We start from the raw sequence: 21052 nt of genomic DNA, 5'->3' as shown, positions 1-21052 counted from the left end.
TCATTGTCTACAACTTTATTAACATCTATCTACAACTCTACTAGCATCTCTCGGTATTGTGAATATTACCAAATTTACCTTTTGTTGGTATCTTCATGAACTTATCTAACAAACTGAGTTAAGCATTTGAAAAATCTATTGAAACCAGACATTATAAGTTCATTTTAGGCTGGGTAGTTCGCAAGTCTTTGTATCGCATTTTTCTATCAATCCAGCACAAGGCATATTCACACCCTTTGTTATCTCCTCTCGTTTCCTGCAGGCGAATAAGCTGCGGACCAAAACCTTGCGGAACACCTTGAATCCGACTTGGAACGAAACCCTGACGTACTACGGGATCACCGACGAGGACATGATCCGCAAAACGCTCAGGTGAGTGGAACCCCCAGGGCTCCATCGCCTGGTGGCCCTGGAGGAAGTTGCCACTTTTAAAGATGTATTCTGTGCGTACGTGTGTGCTATCATACCACGGTTCTCGATGGGAAGAACAATGGTTCGTTTCATACAGGTATGGAGAATGTCATGCTGGCCAAGGCCTGATGCAGCCCTCTTCGCCTCTCTTTCTGGCCCTTGCCCGCCCCGTGGGCTACTTTCGGCTGGCTGGAATATGTGCTGGAACCCTGATAATGCATTTTGGTTGCCTGGAAGGATGCAGAGTGGGGAGGGAAGTTCTGAGTGTGTGCAGAAACTAGCCTGCTGTACCAAAACAAAATGGTCGCTTGTGGCTCCACCCACTTTTCGATCTGGCCCCGCCCACCACTGACATGTGGCCTCCGGAAGCTTGCTCAGAAGGAACTGTGGCCCTCAGGCTGAAAAAGCACTCTCCACCCTTGACATAACACATTTCTTAGCCGCCTTCCGAAAACACAGAGTTTTCCCGAGGCGGCATTCAGCATGTAATGAAATCAGCTTGAATTGCGTATTCAAAGAATCAGCTAGCCTTCCACAAAACTGGCACCTGCCAGATGTTCTTGGACTACAATTCTCATTAGCCGCAGCCAGATTGGCAGGTGAGGGGATAACTAATCACAGAACAATTAAGGAACATCTACCAACCTAATCAGCTCCTTCTGTTAAAAGCAGTGATAAGGAAGCTCTGAATCAGTGGTTCCCAAACTTTTTTGCCTGCCCCTTTCATTCTATAACGTCATCCCCAGTCCTCACTACCCTACCCTGTGAAAAGCTTTATTATTTTTAAAATAAATTTATTGTACTAGCCCTAGGCCATGACAAACCCACACGATCGGTTCGAAATATAACTCAAGCACTTGCAAATAAAAGCAGAGACCATATATTGGAAGATAACCTATAGCAGGGATACGGTCACAGCTACACAAACTGAGTTTCAGGTTAGGCCTCCGAATCGCCCCTTACAATTTATGTCAATTTTAACCGATGCCTCCTCCCTAATATTTTTTGCCGCCAGAGCAAAAGGGGCCCATTTATGGGTCAGGAAGGCATTGTTGTCACTCAACGGCCCATGCAACCTTTCTGTCAGGGAGAACCCGCTTTCTTGTAAAAACAGGGATTTTAGAAAGTGCCTCGCTGGACCTGCGTATAAGGGGCAAGTCAACATATCATGGAAAATATATTCCACCTGAGGTTGCCCACGAATAAAAGAGGCTGTTTGTATACAGTATCTTATTCTAATGATAATCCAGAACTGAAGAAGACATCACTTGAAATCGCAACTCAGTAAAAGCTGTAAAAAAATAATTAAACACAGAACAATAAAGAAATATCTAACATCCTAATCTACTCCTTCTGTTAAAAGCAAGGATATGGGGAACCTCTATGTTAGTGGTTCCCAAGCTTTTTGGGGGGGCACCCCTTGGTTAATAATAATTTTGTTATTTATACCCCGTCCATCTGACTGGGTTTCCCCAGCCACTCTGGGCAGCTTCCAGCATATATAAAAACATAATAAAATGTCAAACAGTAAAAACTTCCCGATACAGGGCAGTTTTCAGATATCTTCCCCAATGTCCCCTACCCCACCCCATAAAAAGCATTATTCAGAATAGCAGCTTGCGTGACCCACTATGGAAGACAATGACAATAAAATTCGAAACAGTAACAATCAATTGCACATTTGTTCAAAATCCTATTAAAACTGTTTTATTAATTCAACAAAATTGACGGAACTTGATTCGGTATGGCCAACAAGTACCAAAATTACTGGCTAGCTTGTGACTTGTGACAACAAGACTAGGACCAGCCGCCTGAGAAACAGTTTCTATTCAAATGTGATTTTGGTTTTAAACTCAGTGTAAGTAGTCTCGATGGGAGTATATTGTATTTAATTACTGGGTATCAGAGTTTTTAGGGGGCTAACCAGGCTGGGATAGCAGGCTTGTTGGTTTCTGAATGTCTGATGTAGATTTTCAATTTTGTTGTTCTGTATGGGACAATGACAATAAAGATCATCGTATCGTAACTCAGAATCACAACTACAAATAAATGTGGCCAAAAGAAATAGCTTTGGAAGCAACCGGAACAGTAAAACTTCAGCCACAAAGTGAGGGATCTGTTTTGCTGCAGGCTCTAGCCTGGTTAATTGCAAATAAGTGATCAACAGACATGGAGGGGCCCATCTGCTGCCCCCTTGCCCCCTAGGGAATCCCACCACCCCAGGGAATGGCACTCACTTTGGGGACCCTCCGCACTGATTAATTGATAAATTCAGAGTCATGAAATTGTGATGGGCAGAAACTGCGCCTGGGTTCTGTGGCATTCTGAGTCACAGACGTTATCTGCTTTCTCATCTCGTCCCGTTCAAAGCAGCATCTCTCTACGGCGCAGTTTGGGATTCCATTCAGATCCTCGATAGAGCCATTAAAATCTCCTTTCTCAGCAGCAGATCAGGGCAGCATTCTTATTTATCGAGGGCCATCATTTGCACTTGCGTCGGTGCTCTGGCATCAATCAGCGTCCCCTCCTGAGAAGGGTGCTTGATTTATAAGCCACCTGGCTTCAGGAGATAGCTTCCGAGGATCTATCTTATGAGCACTTCATCACCTTAAAGGTTCGCAATTCATCAGCTACTATGTGCAAGGATGTGTGTGTGTGTGTTTACACAACTGGCAGCAGCAGAGCTGGAATTAAACCTCTTTCCCCTCCCCAGATCTGCTAAGTTTATTTTCATTTTTTATGCTTCTAGCTGAAGAAACAGTTCATCGATTGCAGATTCTTAGGCTAAGAGGAGTATTAGATTTCAAGGAGAGCTGAGCAGGCAGGGTGGTTTGTGAGACCCACCCTATTATTTTTTGCTCTATAAGACTCACTTTTTCCCTCCTAAAAAGTAAGGGGAAATGTGTGTGCGTCTTATGGAGCGAATGCAGGCTGCGCAGCTATCTCAGAAGCCAGAACAGCAAGAGGGATCACTGCTTTCACTGCACAGCGATCCCTCTTGCTGTTCTGGCTTCTGAGATTCAGAATATTTTTTTTCTTGTTTTGCTCCTCCAAAAACTAGGTGCGTCTTGTGGTCTGGTGCATCTTATAGAGCGAAAAATATGGTATATAGCAAAGCTGTGTCTTGCCACTGCATTAAAAAAAAATGTTCTGTTGTGAGGCCCTTTAAATTCTGCGCCCAGAAAAGTGCTGTTCTGCAACCGGGATCATTTCTGCAAGTCAAGTAAAACTGCATAGATTCTCCAGTGTTGCAGAATGTGTTCTTTGCTGGTGGTGATTGTTAGCCAGGGCTCCAAAGCTGAGTCAGTGAGCCAGATGGATTGCTCCCTTAAAATGTTGCAATTGACTGTAGCAGTGCTTTGGTTAATCAAACAGCATATTTTCATTTGGATTGCTTATAAAATAATAATTCAGGAGGAGGGGAACATTTAGGGAACTAGCCTAGTCCCCCTAGTCCACTGACCGCGCGCCGCTGGTACAAATGCAATCTGCTGGCATGAGGGGCTTCAGGAAATGCAGTGTTTAATCTTAAATACAGCTACAGCAAAGGCAAGTGCCCTAATGGCCAAATCTGAGGCCGTCACACCACCTGACTACCCTATACAGTAATACCTCATGTTAGGTTTGCTTCATGTTACGTTTTTTCATGTTGCGTCCCATGGCGACCCGGAAGGACCGGAAAGGGTTACTTCTGGGTTTCGCCACTCACGCATGCGCAGTAGCGCTAGATCATGCTTCGCGCATGTGCACAAGCACCAAATCGCAGCTGCACAGATACGGTGCTTCAGGTTGCAGGCTGTTCATGTTGCGAACGGGCCTCCGGAACGGATCCCGTTCACAACCAGAGGTACCACTATATATATAAATAGGAGCTGGGCTAGTTTATCTTAAGGCTGAGAGCATTTCTGCAATTTCTCGCTATGCCCCATAGGGGGAACCGTCTGCTCCCTTCTCTTTTGGCAAAAGCTCATCAAACTGCAAGTAGATAAATAGGTACCACTCTGGCGGGAAGGTAAACGGCGTTTCCGTGCGCTGCTCTGGTTCGCCAGAAGCGGCTTAGTCCTGCTGGCCACATGACCTGGAAGCTGTACGCCGGCTCCCTCGGCCAATAAAGCGAGATGAGCACCGCAACCCCAGAGTTGTCCGCGACTGGACCTAATGGTCAGGGGTCCCTTTACCTTTACCTAGACCAGGACCCAAACTTGGGTCTCTGGGTGCTTTTGGACTACAAATCCCATCACCCTTGGCCACTGGACCTGCTAGCTAAGGATGATGGGAGTTGTAGTCCCCCCAAAAAACACAAGTGGAGACCCGAGTTTGGGAGACAATGTCCTAGAACCAAGGTGGCAGGCGAAGTGTCTCTGCCTCCTGAGAGGTGGACCAGAGAAATGCACACACAACAGGCAGGCAGTACTACTCCTAGTGTCTGAAAGCACTGTGTTCGAGAGAGGCTCTAACAAATTGGAGAGAGAGACAAGGACAGAGAGGGAGGGCTGCTGTGGAGGGAACAGAGGAGATGCGAAAGGATCCTCACTCGCAATTTGCCCCCACTCTTGGCAGAGGCCCCCACATGCCTCAGGAGTCCTCTCCTGGGTCCTCAGCCAGTCCTCCAGCTGCATCATCCTCATGTATAAATATAAATATAAATAAAATAATAATAATAATTATTATTATTATTATTATTATTATTATTATTATTATTATTATTATTATTATTATTATATCCAGCCCATGAGAGGGTCCATGCACAGCCCTCCTGCCAGTAGCTGGGATCCAGTGACACCTGGGGTTGGGGCAAAGTCTCCCCACCGCTTCCTCTCCAAACGACCCCCCCTTTTTTTGCTGCCCTTATTCCACCCCCACTCCCCCAGTAACAAAAACCCAGAGCGTGATGCAAGACCGCAGGCCCTCTCAGGTCCCCAGGAGCCGTGAAACTTTCCATCTCACCAGATCGCTTCATTTCGCCTGGAAAATATATATATATATATTAGTCATACCTCAAAAGTGCCACAGGCTTGTCAGCTTACAAAGTCCGTGTGGTTTTTATTTTTTATTTTTCCCCCTGCTGTTTCTCCCCACTCATTCCTCCCCTCCACCCTGCTTTAAAGTTCCCAGGTATTTGTACCATGAAAATTGATTTAAAGGGAAAATAGCTCGGAAGAGCTGTTTTTGCTCAAACACAGCAGGTGCTGCAAATGGGTTCACTGTCGCTTCAGTTTCTGCTTCTGTTGAAGTGGAACCCAGGGCGGGGGGGGGGAGGTTTTTTCTGGAAATTGGTCAGACTCTGAGGTTGCATAAGGAAGATGAACTGCGGGTGGGTGGGTTGCATTTGACTTTTAACCTTTTTCATTGTGGTTTTGCGTTGCGGACTGTCTTGGAGAGAGGACTGTTTTGGCCTAAAAATGGCAGTATATGTTTGGTTTTTGCTTTTTTAAAAATCTAAACAAGGAAATCGAAATTGACCAATTGTGCCTGGAAAGCCCCTTCCGCATCCTCTTCAGCTGTTGAGAGGCTGAATCAGCACCATGGACAAGAGTCCAGCCTTTTGGTGTTATTGGCTGCTTACATCAACAGCCCAGATCGAACCAAGGTTGATTCATAGAATCATAGAGTTGGAAGAGATCCCGAGGATCATCTAGTCCAGGCCTCCTCAAACTCGGCCCTCCAGCTGTTTTTGGCCTACAACTCCCATGATCCCTAGCTAGCAGGACCAGTGGTCAGGGATGATGGGAATTGTAGTCTCAAAACATCTGGAGGGCCAAGGTTGAGGAAGCCCGATCAAGTCCAACCCCCTGAAATATAGGAATACAGATCAGTCTCATAAGGGGATTGAACCTGCAACAATGGCATTATCGGTACCGAACTATAGAGATCCAGTGTGGTGTAGTAGTTAAGAGCAGTAGACTCGTAATCTGGGGAACCGGGTTCGCATCTCCGCTCCTCCACATGCAGCTGCTGGGTGACCTTGGGCTAGTCACGCTTCTTTGAAGTCTCAGTCTCAATCACCTCACAGAGTGTTTGTTGTGGGGGAGGAAGGGAAAGGAGATTAGGTTTTTTATATACAGTGGTACCCCGGGTTACATACTCTTCAGGTTACAGACTCCGCTAACCCAGAAATAGTGCTTCAGGTTAAGAACTTTGCTTCAGGATGAGAACAGAAATCGTGCTCTGGTGGCGCGGCGGCAGCGGGAGGCCCCATTAGCTAAAGTGGTGCTTCAGGTTAAGAACAGTTTCAGGTTAAGAACGGACCTCCGGAACGAATTAAGTACTTAACCCGAGGTACCACTGTATATATAAATTTTTATTAGTTTTTTAACATACCATTTTCAACAATAATTAAACATACCTTTACATCTTATTCAAGTTTTTTTTACTTCCATCAGTCCTGTCTGAAAATTTTCCAATCTAATCTCTTAGTATGCATTTCTTATTTTCCCTATTACATTTCAAACTCATAACCAATATCTCTATCTTTTTCTACTTTGTAACACTTCGTATATTTCTCCTTACAAAACTTCCTGTAGTCCTACTAGTGTAATTTGTTGATTGCAGTTGCTCTTCAAATAATTCATATACTTCTTCCAATCTTCTGCAAATCTCTGGTCCCGCAGGTTTCGAATCCTTCCTGTCATTTTGTCCAATTCTGCATAGTCCATTAATTTTGTCTGCCATTCTTCTTTCATCGGAATTTCTTCTTGCTTCTATTTCTGGGCTAACAATACTCTTGCTGCTGTTGTTGCATATAAGAACAGTTTGACATCTTGCCTATTAATGTCTTGGCCTATAATACCAAGTAAAAATGCTTCTGGTTTTAAAAAAAATGTATATTTCAACAATAGAAATATAGGGGAACAAAATATAGGGAAAGGATATTGTTAGCCGCTTTGAGACTCCTTAAGGGGAGTGAAAGGCGGGATATCTAGTCCAAACTCTTCTTCTTCTTCTTCTTCTTCTTCTTCTTCTTCTTCTTCTTCTTCTTCTTCCTCTTCCTCTTCCTCTTCCTCTTCCTCTTCCTCTTCCTCTTCCTCTTCCTCTTCTTCCCAACTGAGCTAGGTTGCTTAATTTTTATTTTATTGCATTGCATTTCTTGCATTTATATCCTCCCCATTTTATCCTCCCAGGAACCCTGTGAGGTAGGTTGGGATGACAGATAAAGTGACTGTTCAGCCAGTGAGTTTCATGGCCAAGTGGGAATTTGAACCCTGGTCTCCCAGGCCTCTGCCCAACAGTCTAGCTAGTCCACCATTCTTGCTCAATGGCGGAATCCAGCTCTGTTTGCATTTGCAAGTGCTGCTGTTGGTATATAAAGCCCTTAACGGTTTGGGACTAGTTTAACTGAAATGCTGCCTTGCCCCATATATGCCCACGTGTCGTGGGCTGGCTTGGGTGGAGAGGAGTGGTGGGTGACACTGGCTGGGGAGGCACCCAAGGGAACCGCCAGGGTAAGAAGGCTCAGAGCCAGGGGGTTGGTGGTGGGGGGACGGTGAGTGGTCAGAGGGAGAAGAGGGGGCAGACCGGGAGGAAGAGATGTTGGAAGATGAAGTGGCAACAGGGTTAAGTGAGCAGGAGGCAGCTGGGGCAGAGAGCGGTTCAGACACAGAGGCGGGAGAGGAGGGGGGCAAATAATAATAATTAAAATTTTTATTTATACCCCACCCTCCCCAGCCAACACCGGGCTCAGAGCGGCTAACAACCAATAATAAAAACAGGTTGGTTAAAATAGAATTTAAAAAACAAGATTAAAATAGAACATTAAAACATTAAGATGCAGCCTCTTCACAGCAGGAGAAAGGAAAAAGAAAGAGGGGGAGGGAATCAAACTGATTCTAAGCCAAAGGCCAGGCGGAACAACTCTGTCTTACAGGCCCTGCAGAAAGAAATCTGATCCCGCAGGGCCCGGGTCTCATGAGGCAGAGCGTTCCACCAGACCGGAGCCAGTGTTGAAAAGGCCCTGGCTCTGGTTGAGGCTAATATGACTTCCTTAGGGCCCAGGACCTCTAGGGTGTTGCTTAAGGTCCTCTGCGGGGCATATCGGGAGAGGTGGTCCCGTAGGTACGAGGGTCCTAGGCCGTGAAGGGCTTTAAAGGTCAAAATCAGCACCTTAAATCTGACCCTGTACTCCACCGGGAGCCAGTGCAGGGCAAAGATGAATCAGACTGGTGAGCCAATGAGAGGCAAGAGTCAATAAATTCTAGCTAGGGGCAGGTCACCCCAATGGACCACCCTGCAGACATTTGGTGTCTTTATTTTTAATTTAGAAAAAAAAGGCAGATGGAAGGACATATGAGCAGATTCCAAAATTACCTGTGGTGTGGAAGAAGGAGGCCGGCATTAGATTTCCACACTCACCCTTCCCATCTCATAATTAGTGCCGCACTGAAAATTTCTTCTGTGTTTTCCCCCTAGCCATTCTGCATCAGTTGATGAGAAAAGAAATTACATTTGGTCATTATCAAAGAGGGTATAAAATTTATTTAGATTTTTCAAGGGGGGAGGGGGACAGGATTGCTTTTTTTGGCGGCCTCGCCTCCCGTTCAATGGGCTGCAGCCAACTCAGTTTTACTCAGAGTAAACCCACTGAAATTAATGGGCTGCATACAACTCTATTCTACTCAGAGTAGACACGTTGAAATTAATGGGCTGCATCTGGACTCTGAGGTCCAGCTCTGAGGGACTTCTGGCGGTTCCCTCCCTGCAAGATGTGAGGTTACAGGGAACCAGGCAGAGGGCCTTCTCGGTGGTGGCACCCTCCCATCAGAGGTCAAGGAAATAAACAACTATCTGACATCTGAAGGCAGCCCTGTTTAGGGAAGTTTTTAATGTCTCATGTTTTATCGTTTTTTAAATTATTATAATCATTAATTCTGTTGGGAGCTGCCCAGAGTGGCTGGTGAAAACCAGCCATTATTATTATTATTATTATTATTATTATTATTATTATTCAACTCTGTTCCACTGATAGTCTAACCATCTCTTAATAGGCTGTGTCCATCTCAGTTCTACTCAGATTGAAATTATTGGGCTGTATCAACCTTGGTTTTACACAGAATAAGCCTGCTGAATTTATACCCATTCATCTGATGGGTCCACTCTGCGCGACTAATGTTACATACAGCCTAACGAACCCAATTTAGTCATGCCCATTAATTTCAATGGTAATTCATGGCTCCTCACTCCTTGACACCAGGTCAGACGTGGTTGTCCCATCAAGCCCAGTATTGTCTACACTGACTGGCAGCAGCTCTCCAGGGTACCAGGCAGGGGCTCTTTCCCAGCCCTACCTGAAGATGCTGAGAGTTGAACCCATGTGCTCCTGCATGCAAAGCAGGTGCTGTAACAGTGAGCTATGTCCCTTTGCCTAATCACAGTCTTCATGGCTGTGATTGGGAACCTAGGAAGCTGCCATATGCTGAATCAGACCATTAACCCATCTAGCTCAGTACTGTCTGCTCTGACTGGCAGAAACTCTCCAGGCAGGGAATCTTTGCTATGCCTGCCAGGCTTGCCACTGGAGATGAACCCGGTGCTGTCTGCATGCAATCTGTACCAGCTGAGTTTTTCGCCTCCAGTTAATGCATCTGGACCTTTGTTGCCAACAAAGGTCTGTACAGTAAAAGCTATGGTTTTCCCAGTAGTGATGTATGGAAGTGAGAGCTGGACCATAAAGAAGGCTGATCGCCAAAGAATGGATGCTTTTGAATTATGGTGCTGGAGGAGACTCTCGAGAGTCACATGGACTGCAGGAAGATCCAACCGATCCATTCTGAAGGAAATCAGCCCTGAGTGCTCACTGGAAGGACAGATCCTGAAGCTGAGGCTCCAATACTTTGGCCACCTCGTGAGAAGAGAAGACTCCCTGGAAAAGACCCTGATGTTGGGAAAGATGGAGGGCACAAGGAGAAGGGGACGGCAGAGGGCGAGATGGTTGAATAGTGTTCTGGAAGCTACTAACATGAATTTGACCAAACTGTTGGAGGCAGTGGAAGACAGGAGGGCCTGGCGTGCTCTGGTCCAGGGGGTCACAAAGAGTCGGACACGACTAAACGACTAAACAACAACAATGCATCTGGGCTGGATGTCTAATGTTGGACTCCAGATGTTCCAGAGGTCAACATCCTTTCTTTCATTCCACATCTCCCCTCTCTGGGGGTCCACATTCTGCAGCCTTCCTTTTCTGTCAGCATTTCCTATAAAAAAAATCCCACAATATCTTCAGCTGAGCACCTGACAGCTGTTCAGTGTTGTTGTTTAAGTGAAGTCTTTTTACCTGTAAAGAAAACAGTATGGGGAAATATATGTTTTTTAAAAATAAAATAAAAGCAAAACTTCCCTTAAAAGCAGGTTCCAGAGGCTTGCTGGCTAACCTGTCTGTCTTCCCACACTTCAGTTAAAAGCCCATGCGGGAGCCTTATGAGAAGTGTTTTGCAGTGGTTAGAGCAGGCCTAGGCAACCTCAGCCCTCCAGATGTTTGGGGACTACAACTCCCATGATCCTTAGCTAACGGGACCAGTGGTCAGGGATGACGGGAATTGTAGTCCCAAATCATCTGGCGGGCCGAGGTTACCTATGCCTGGGTTACAGTGTCAGACTAGTACCTGGGGGAGACCAGGGTTCAAATTCCCACGGAGCTATGATCTTCCCTGGGGTTACCTTGGTCTGTCACTGTCTCTTGGACTGACCTACCTCATAGGGTTGTTGTTGAGGATAAAATAGAAAGGGGCGGAATAATATACATTACCTTGAGGTTATTGAGTGAAAAGTTGGGATACAAATGTATTGATGCTGTTTGAGGAAGACGATAATTACGGTAATAATATGAGAATTACTCCATCCTTTTGGTTGACTCTTTCCCCTGCATTCCCTCCTTATTTAATATAACTTTTAAAAAAAACAACAGAGGGTTTTTTGTGTGTGTTCTTCCGTCTCGGTTTTCTCATCTGCTCACCTGCCTCCTCCAAATTAAGCCAGGTGATAATTATAGGAGCTACTGTGTTTCTTTCCGGATTCACACCCCACTCTCTGGAGCATCCCAAATACATTTTAACGCATCTTTGGTGTTAATTGGCTGAGACTTCAGCTCAGTGCATACTGCTGAATGTGCTGGGTCCCCCGAGGTTTTTTGGGGGGACGACTTTAAGAGGGTTAAAGCTGAGACCTTTTCTTGAACTGGATGTGTAACTGAAGTTTACTGGTGAATCACAGAATTGCAGAGTTAGAAGAGACCACAGGGGTTGTCTCGTGTTTGGCCTCCCCTGTCGGAGACAGTATGCCTCTCTGAATACCCAGTTGCGGGGGATCATAAATGGGGAGAGTGTCAGTTTCAGTTTATTGGTTAATTTTTCTAGTAGGGCTGTTTCCCATACTATTTTGTACCATTGGTCCATGCTTACTCCTGACAGGTCTCTCCAGTGTCTGGTTATGGTGTTTCTGGCTGCTGAAAGTAGGTGCGTTATGAGTTCTTTGTGGTGTAAATGGGCATTGTTGTCTTGGAAGATGTTTAGTAGGGCCAGTTCTGGGGTGATGTCTAATACTTGCTTAGTTATTTTACATATTTCTCGTGTGGCTGTTGTTCAGAATAGTTGGATTTTGGGGCACTCCCACCACATGTGGAGGTATGTGCCTGTGGAGGTGCACCTTCTCCAGCATTTTGGTGAGGTTCCTGGGTGTATTAGTGGGCGTTTAGACCACATTCTGGTCCATTGAGTGGGGTTAATCTCATAGCCTCTGTCATTCTAACAGAAGAAGACGCATTTACCCTGGTATGGCTCCCCTTTATCACGTACACAGCCCAACAAGACAATGACAAGAATCTACCAACAGCATACAAATCAATATGGCTAACCTGATCCAAAACACCCACCCACCCCTGTGATGGCCTGGGATTCCGATTCGGAGGATGAAACAGAGGAATCCCAGCCTGCACAGGAGTCCCCGCCTCCAGGGCCGGCTGAACTGGGGCAAGGCCTAGAGGCTGAAGAGCCTGCACCTGTGGCAGTGCAGCAGGAGCTGGCCCCAGGTGAAGTCCTCCTGGCCCCAGAGGGGCCTGATGACTCAGTGGCCACAGGTGAGCCTCCTCCAGGGCCCAGTAACCCTTCGGCCTCTCCTGATCTGCAGAGGCTTAGGGCAGAGAGGCGAAGGGAACTAGTTGCCCCCAGGAGGAGTGCTCGCCTTAAGGCCAGAGTAGGCGGGGCTCCTGGGGGTCGGGACCGCCCCTGACCTTAGAAGAGGATAAAAGCCCAGTCATCCCGGCCCCAGGTTGCGGGAGCAACGTCGTTGTTGGCTTCGGACCTTCCTGTGTTCCTGATCCCTGCTCGGCCTCCTGTTCCTGACTATCCGGTACTCCTGTTCCCTGCTCGGCTTCCTGTTCCTGACTATCCAGTACTCCTGTTCCCTGCTCGGCCTCCTGTTCCCGACCCTCCGGTGTTCCTGTTACCTGCTCAGCCTCCTGTTCCAGTGTTACTATTCCCCGCCCGGCTCTCTGCATTAGACCTCGCTCCTCTTCGTGTGGACTCTGCTACACTCACGGTACCTTACCCCCGGGACCAGCACAGTTTGCTCCCGCCACACCCGCACTCCCCCTTCGTAGGGGTGCGTTCGGGAAGAGCCAGAGGCCATGGCTGACCAGGCGGCTACACTGGTGGCTTTGGCCCAGGAGAACCAGGCCTTGACTCACACCGTGCAGCAGCTCAGTGACGCGGTTGTGGAACTTCAGCAACGCGTGGAAGCCCTACCGGCTCCTGGGGCCGACGCCCCGGCTCCTGGCAAGTACCCAGTGGCTTTGCCTGAGAAATTTGATGGAGCCCCGGCCAGCTTTCCTATGTTCCTGGCCCAGGCCAAGCTATATATTCAGGGGCGAGCCCGGAACTTTCCTGACGACCGCACCAAGGTGCACTTTTTGATTAGTTTGTTAAAGGACCAGGCGGCCAAGTGGGCGTTGCCGCTACTCAGGCAAGACTCCCCCTTGCTGGCAGACTATACGGGGTTTTGCAATCGTTTGGAGGCCGCGTTCGGCAACCCCCAGAAAGGGAGTCAAGCCAACCGGGCGATTCGGCGGTTGAGACAGGGCAAGTCCACGGTGGCCGCATACACCACAGAATTCCGGCTGCTGGCACAAGACTTGACCTGGAACGACTCGGCTCTCCGGGACCAGTATCTCGAGGGGCTTTCAGATGAGATACTGGACCAGCTGGCCACGATGGAACGCCCCACCACGCTAGACACCCTTATCCAATGGAGTCTACAGATTGACGATCGGCTAGAGGACCGGCGTCAGGCTCGGGACCGCCAGCACCTCCAGTTCTTGGCCCCAGTGTCTACCAGCAGCCCCACGGGCCCAGCTAAGTCATTGGAGGAACCTATGCAGCTTGGGGCAGTGCGGCCACGCCTCTCCCCCGCAGAGAAGTCGCGGCGTCGGGAGGGGAATCTTTGTCTCTATTGTGGCGGAAGCGGACACTATGCAAGGTCCTGTCCTGAGAAACGCCAGCCGCAGGGAAACCACCAAACCCCAGTAGCTGATGGCCCTGGCTACCTGGGGTCCCAAACAGCACAGAATGGGGCCGCACCAATTGAATTACAACACCTTATGGTTCCGGTACATCTATACCCTCCAGGAGGGCCATGGATTCTTACCCATGCGCTGGTGGATTCGGGCGCAACCCGCTCTTATATGGACGCTGCTTTTGCTGCCCAGCATCGGGTGCCACTTCGGAACAAGCCAGAACCGGTGCAGGTGGAGGCAATCGACGGACGGCCCCTGCGTTCGGGTGCCGTCACTCAGGAGACCCAGCCCCTGGTCCTGTGCCTCCAGCAGCACCGTGAGATGCGAACTCTGGATATTGCCTCCATGCCCCGGTTCCCCCTGGTGCTTGGGATGGACTGGCTGGAGGCTCACAATGTGCGGATTGACTGGGTCAAACGGACTGTACACTTCCCAGACCCCAGTTCTCCTGCTGAGACTGAGATGCTAGCAGCTGCGCCCACTGAGGAGGTTGCTGGAACGCTCCCCGCTGAATACCGGGACTATCACGACGTGTTTGAGGAACGGGGGGCAGACCAGCTGCCGCCGCATCGGTCCTTTGACTGTGGCATAGACCTCCAGCCCGGAGCGCCTCTACCGGTGAGTCGCTTATACTCGTTAACAGAGCCAGAGCGCGAGGCTTTACAGGACTTCTTGCGCAAGAACCTGGAGCGTGGGTTCATTAGGCCTTCTACCTCGCCCACTGTTGCGCTAGTGCTCTTTGTTAAAAAGAAATGTGGGGAGCTTCGCCTTTGCCATGATTACCGGGCCCTGAACAAAATCACCATCCCGGACCGGTACCCTTTGCCCCTTATTTCGGAGTTACTGGAGCGGGTGCAAGGGGCGCAGGTGTTCACCAAGCTAGACCTCCGGGGTGCCTACAATTTGATTCGGATCCGCGCCGGGGATGAGTGGAAGACCGCATTTGGGACCCGGTACGGACAGTTCGAATACCTGGTTATGCCCTTTGGTTTGTGCAACGCGCCTGCTGTGTTCCAACGGTACATCAACCACGTGTTCCAGGACTTGCTAGACAAGTACGTGGTGGTGTACTTGGATGACATTCTGGTTTACTCCCGTGACCCGGCGTGCCACGAAGGCCATGTCCGGACCGTGCTGCAGCGCTTGCGCGAGCATCGTCTGTATGCAAAGCTCAGCAAGTGCGAGTTTCATCAGCAGTCAGTGGACTTCCTGGGTCACCGACTCTCACCAGGTGGGGTGCAGATGGATCCTGGGAAGGTGGCAGCGGTTCGAGAATGGGCGGCACCTCGGAACCGCAAGGACCTACAGCGTTTCCTGGGGTTCGCCAACTATTACCGAACCTTCATTGCGGACTATGCTCACCGCACCACCCCGTTGACCCGACTACTGCGCCCCAAGACGCCGTTTTCCTGGGACAAGGAGGCGGAGGAGGCGTTTCAAGGGTTGAAAGCCTGTTTCCAGAGAGCGCCAATCTTGCAACATCCGGATCCTTCTCGACCCTTTGTGGTAGAGACTGACGCCTCCAGTACGGCTCTCGGTGCCGTCTTGTCTCAGCAGCACGGACCGGAAGCGCCACTTTTACCCTGCGCCTTCTATTCCCGCCAGCTCCTCCCAGCGGAGCGTAACTATACTGTGTGGGAGCGGGAACTACTGGCCATCAAGGTAGCCTTTGAGGTCTGGCGCCACCATCTTGAGGGGGCACGACATCCGGTGGAGGTGAGAACCGACCACCGGAACCTGGAGTACCTCCAGACCACCCGCAAGCTGAACCAAAGACAGATCCGGTGGGCGTTGTTCTTTTCCCGGTTCCAGTTTCGGATCCGCTACATCCCTAGCTCTCAGAATCAGAAGGCGGATGCCCTGTCCCGGAAACCTGAAGACAACGCAGACACGGTACAGCAAGCGGAACCCACCACGATTCTACCTCCGGCTGCATTCCTGGCCACCCAGGAGGCGCAGCCACTGCAGGTTCGGGTGCGGGAACAGCAGCGGGTCGACGCTTGGGCCCAGGATCGTCTCCGGGAGCTGGCTGAAGGGTCCAGTCCACAATATCCGGGGCTGGTCCTGCATCAGGGCCTGCTGCTGCACCACGGTCGTCTGTACGTCCCGCCAGGGCCACTACGGCTAGAGGTTCTCCGGATGGCCCATGATGCCCCAGCAGCGGGGCACTTTGGACGGTATCGGACCACCCATTTGGTCAGTCGGGAGTTTTGGTGGCCCCGCCTGAAGGCTGACGTGGCTCGCTACGTTGCTGGTTGTGATGTCTGCCGTCGCGCCAAGGGTCCTACCGGGCGACCCCCCGGCCTACTTCAGCCATTGCCAGTTCCACCGCGCCCTTGGCACACGGTTTCGTTGGACTTTGTAGTGGACTTACCCTCGTCTCGTGGCTGTACCTGCCTTCTGGTTTTCTCCGACCATTTCACCAAGATGGTACACTGCGCTCCTTGTCCATCCGTACCCACAGCCAAGGAAACTGCGCAGCTGTACCTTCAGCATGTCTTCCGCCTGCATGGACTACCTGAGCGCGTGGTGTCCGACCGGGGCGTTCAGTTCACATCCCGGTTCTGGCGAGCATTACACCAGACCCTCGGGACAGAGGTCTGCCTCTCGTCAGCCTACCACCCACAGACCGATGGCCAGACGGAACGGGCGAACGCGGTGCTAGAGCAGTACCTCCGGTGTTACTGCAGCTACCAGCAGGATGACTGGGTCGACCACCTGGCATTGGCGGAGTTCGCCTATAACAACGCGGTGAATGCGTCCACCCAGCAGACCCCGTTCCAGGCCAGCTATGGTTATCATCCACGGCTGTTTCCAGAGGTGCTGCCGGCATCCGCGGTCCCGGCAGTGACGGAGTGGCTTCAAGAGCTCCAGTCCCAGCAACAGCTTTTGGTGGAGCAACTGCACCAGGCCAAGGAAGCGTACAAAGCCCAGGCCGACCGCCACCGCCAGGTGGGGCCGGAACTTCGCGTCGGTGACCTGGTTTGGCTCTCCACTCGCCATCTCCACCCCTCTCGACCTTCGCGGAAGTTGGACGCCCGCTTCACCGGCCCGTTCCCTATCGTGGACCAAGTCTCTCCTGTGGCATTCCGTCTCCGGTTACCCGCAACCCTGAAGGTTCACCCGGTCTTCCACAGGTCCCTTTTGAGTCCTGTGGCCCCACCCGACGAGTTCCACCCGAACCGTCCCCGACCGCAGCCAGTGTTGGTTCGGGGAGAGCCTGAGTACGAGGTGGAACGCATCCTGGACTCCCGATACCGCAGGGGAAAGCTACAGTATCTCATTGACTGGAAGGGGTACGGACCGGAGGACCGTTCCTGGGAACCAGCGGCCAACGTCCACGCACCTGCCTGCCTCCGAGAGTTCCATGCGACGTACCCCGGCAAGCCGGGTCCGGACCCTCGGTTGAGGGGGGGGCCTGGGAGGGGGGATGGTGTGATGGCCTGGGATTCCGATTCGGAGGATGAAACAGAGGAATCCCAGCCTGCACAGGAGTCCCCGCCTCCAGGGCCGGCTGAACTGGGGCAAGGCCTAGAGGCTGAAGAGCCTGCACCTGTGGCAGTGCAGCAGGAGCTGGCCCCAGGTGAAGTCCTCCTGGCCCCAGAGGGGCCTGATGACTCAGTGGCCACAGGTGAGCCTCCTCCAGGGCCCAGTAACCCTTCGGCCTCTCCTGATCTGCAGAGGCTTAGGGCAGAGAGGCGAAGGGAACTAGTTGCCCCCAGGAGGAGTGCTCGCCTTAAGGCCAGAGTAGGTGGGGCTCCTGGGGGTCGGGACCGCCCCTGACCTTAGAAGAGGATAAAAGCCCAGTCATCCCGGCCCCAGGTTGCGGGAGCAACGTCGTTGTTGGCTTCGGACCTTCCTGTGTTCCTGATCCCTGCTCGGCCTCCTGTTCCTGACTATCCGGTACTCCTGTTCCCTGCTCGGCTTCCTGTTCCTGACTATCCAGTACTCCTGTTCCCTGCTCGGCCTCCTGTTCCCGACCATCCGGTGTTCCTGTTACCTGCTCAGCCTCCTGTTCCAGTGTTACTATTCCCCGCCCGGCTCTCTGCATTAGACCTCGCTCCTCTTCGTGTGGACTCTGCTACACTCACGGTACCTTACCCCCGGGACCAGCACAACCCCACTCACACACGAAAACAAAGATTACCACAGCCAATCACAAACAAACAACCACACCCTAGGCCAACCCCAACCTCTCTCACCACCAAAGGAACACAAGTGAACAGCACAAGCAATGCTGACACCAAACCCTACATACATTAAGCATAATAGAAACATCGCCACCCGACCCTACCCCCACCCATCTTCCCCCCCTCCACCCCTTTTTTCCCCTCCCCCTAATGTCTCAACAAATGAAACGGATTTGTAAAAATGTTACATGGAAAAAATACGAGAGACATTACACATACTTCTGTAAAACAAGAAAATCTTTAATTAAAAAAATAAATAAAAATGGGGAGAGTGCTTTTGTGCCTGCGGACTCCCCAATAGGTCATCTGTTTGGCTACTATGAAAACGGGATACTGTACCAGATGGGCTGTCCTTTCGCCCTATCCAGCTGCAGGGCTGCCCCACTTCGTGACGCTATACATGTGCACATATTTATATAGGCAGATATAACATGGGCATGGAATTAAAAGACAAGATTATAAGTGAGATGGTTGTGTCCCTACTAATCCTTGAAACAGAGGCTGAATTTAACTAAAATCCGGGGTGGAGGGGTGGGGAGAGAGAGACTTTTTATTAACCTGTAAATATTGGCATCCCTAAGGAAGGTCACCTTGATTGGGTTGGTCTTTCAACACCCGGCCAAGACTTTTGCTTCTTTGTTCTTCCAAGCCTTTAAAGATCTTGTCTTCTGGTCTCTCTCTGCTACGGTTTGTGGTTTTTCGCCTCCTGTATTTGATGTGGATTTCAGCTGCTGCTCCTTTTTTATTGTCCTTTATTCTGCCAGTCTTTTATATCTGCCTTTTATGTTGTTTGCGATTTTTAAAGCTTACTGCGGGGTTTAATTGCTGCATTGTTCTCCGCATTAACGTTTTATTTTTCCTGGTACGGTGCCTGGAGAATTTATTTATGAGATGTCTTAGAAATCTAGGGTTGTGGCCAGTGCTAGTGCTACCCAGAACAGACTCATTAAAATTAAGGAACATAATATGTGCTCCAAATGTGTAAGAAATCCATATTTTAGTGTGGCAGCACCTGTGGAACTCTCTGCCTCTTGACAGACGCTTTCACTGTTCTCTTTTTGGTGCTTCTTAAAATATTTCCGTTTAAGCAAAGCCTGTCCAGAAATCCAGAAGTTATGATGTTTTTATTGTAACGATCTGCATGTGATCTTTTATGTGTATGTATTTTAATTCTAAAAATGCTTAATTGAAGTTTTAGAAAATAATAACAACCTTGCATGTTATCTATAAAACTGTAGAAAATAATTACCTGCCAGTTTCTAAGTAAGATCTAATACAGTGGTGCCTCGCAAGACGAAATTAATTCGTTCCGCGAGTTTTTTCGTCTAGCGAATTTTTCGTCTTGCGAAGCACGGTGTCGGAAAAGTTTTGGAAAAGCTTCAAAAATCACCAGAAACCTCAAAAAAGGCTACCACACCGCGTTCTATGAGTTGCTCCTCGAAGTCAAGTCGCAACTGTATTAACGGTGTTAAGAAAAAGGAAACAAACTTGCAAAAAACGCAAGACGTTTTCGTCTTGCGAAGCAAGCCCATAGGGAAATTCACCTTGCGAAGCAGCTCAAAAATCACAAAACCCTTTCGTCTAGCGAGTTTTTCGCCTTGCGAGGCATTCGCCTTGCGGGGCACCACTGTACATTAAATATTATTGTATGCTGTTGCCAGCCACCAGCTATAATATATTGTTGCTTGTGGGGAAGGGGGGGCAGGGTGTATGTTTAATTCCCCTCTCTTTTTTTCCTATTGGTTATCTGAATAATCTTTTGAATGTATTTAAATATCTCCCCCCTCCCCCCCCAGAATTTAAATGTTTTATATTTTTTAAAACCACTTATAGAGGTTTTCTTGCAATCAAGTGATGTGTGAATGTGTGAAATGAAATGAAATGAAATAAATCAAATTACCAGTAGGTCCATTCATTTCAATGGGCCTGCTCTTGTGTAAAACTTAAGCTTGGCACCACCCACAGATACATAATAAATAAATGTGAATATTCTGTCTCTCCTTTTCACACTGATGAAAATTTGGTCCCAAGAGATTGTTTTTAGTGCTCTCTCCCATCCTGTCCCTCTCGTATTTCCTTCTGGGCTCTGGGGATTTGATCCTGGTACCTTCATGTTTTTACAATTTTATTGTTGTTCTATTATTAGTAGCAATCATAACACTTTATCGTTTATAAATCACTATTCTGAATCTGGATCTTATAGCAAAGTGGGATGGCATTCTTTGTGCTTTTTGATGCTGCTCTGGGTCGATTTATTGGGTGTGTTGCCTCAATGGCGTTGCTGAGGTGCGACTAATGGATGTAAATAATCAATCAGTAAGTCAGTAGGGTGTGATCATTAGAGCCTTGGGGCACCGTAAAGATCAAAACAAAACAAAAAATGCTATGGCATATACCAGCCTTTGCTGCTGTGGTAAGTCCTGAATGATGTTGTCATTTTGGACTTTAATTGGGAAGGGAAGATCACTGGGTGACTTGGGGGCTCTGCTGTCTCAGCCTGACCTACCTCAAATGGTTCTTGTAAAATGAGGAAATCTCACCCCTCTTTTTTTGGGAGGGGTGTCCATCAAGCTCCATACTGCCTACACTGACTGGCAGCAGCTCTCCAGGGTTTCAGACAGGGGGATTAAATCTGGGATGTTCTGTATTCAGCGCAGGTGCTCTACCATGGAGTTACGATCCTTTTCTCAACTAAGATTCCAGTCCTCAAGATTCTGAATCGAAGGTTGATGTAAAAAAGAAACCAAGGAATACTTGACTGAAAGTGCAATCTTACATTCACTTACCCGGGAGTAAGCCCCATTGCACTCAGTGAGTTTTACTTCTGAGTATAAGATTGCACTTTCGTGCTTGTTGCCTTGATTATATCTGCCAGCATCTGAAAATCTAACGAACGCAGCCTTTCTCAACCTGTGGGTCCCCAGATGTTGTTGAACTACAACTCCCATCACCC

At 49.1% G+C, this 21052-nt stretch overlaps 1 protein-coding gene across 1 annotated transcript in view; it reads left to right on the top strand.

Moving 5' to 3' along the window:
• The window catches only part of DOC2B (double C2 domain beta), a 140007-nt gene that overhangs the window by 67543 nt on the left and 51412 nt on the right, over nt 1-21052 (top strand). Inside the window, exon 4 of the mRNA XM_081172170.1 lies at nt 263-372. Coding sequence (XP_081028296.1) covers nt 263-372 — 110 coding nt within the window. The remainder of the gene's footprint in view (nt 1-262; nt 373-21052) is intronic.

Source organism: Podarcis bocagei, assembly GCF_964188305.1.
Source record: "Podarcis bocagei genome assembly, chromosome: 15".
NCBI lineage: Eukaryota > Metazoa > Chordata > Lepidosauria > Squamata > Lacertidae > Podarcis > Podarcis bocagei.
Note: the sequence above shows the minus strand (reverse complement) of the source record. Positions and strands in the feature narration are given on the sequence as shown.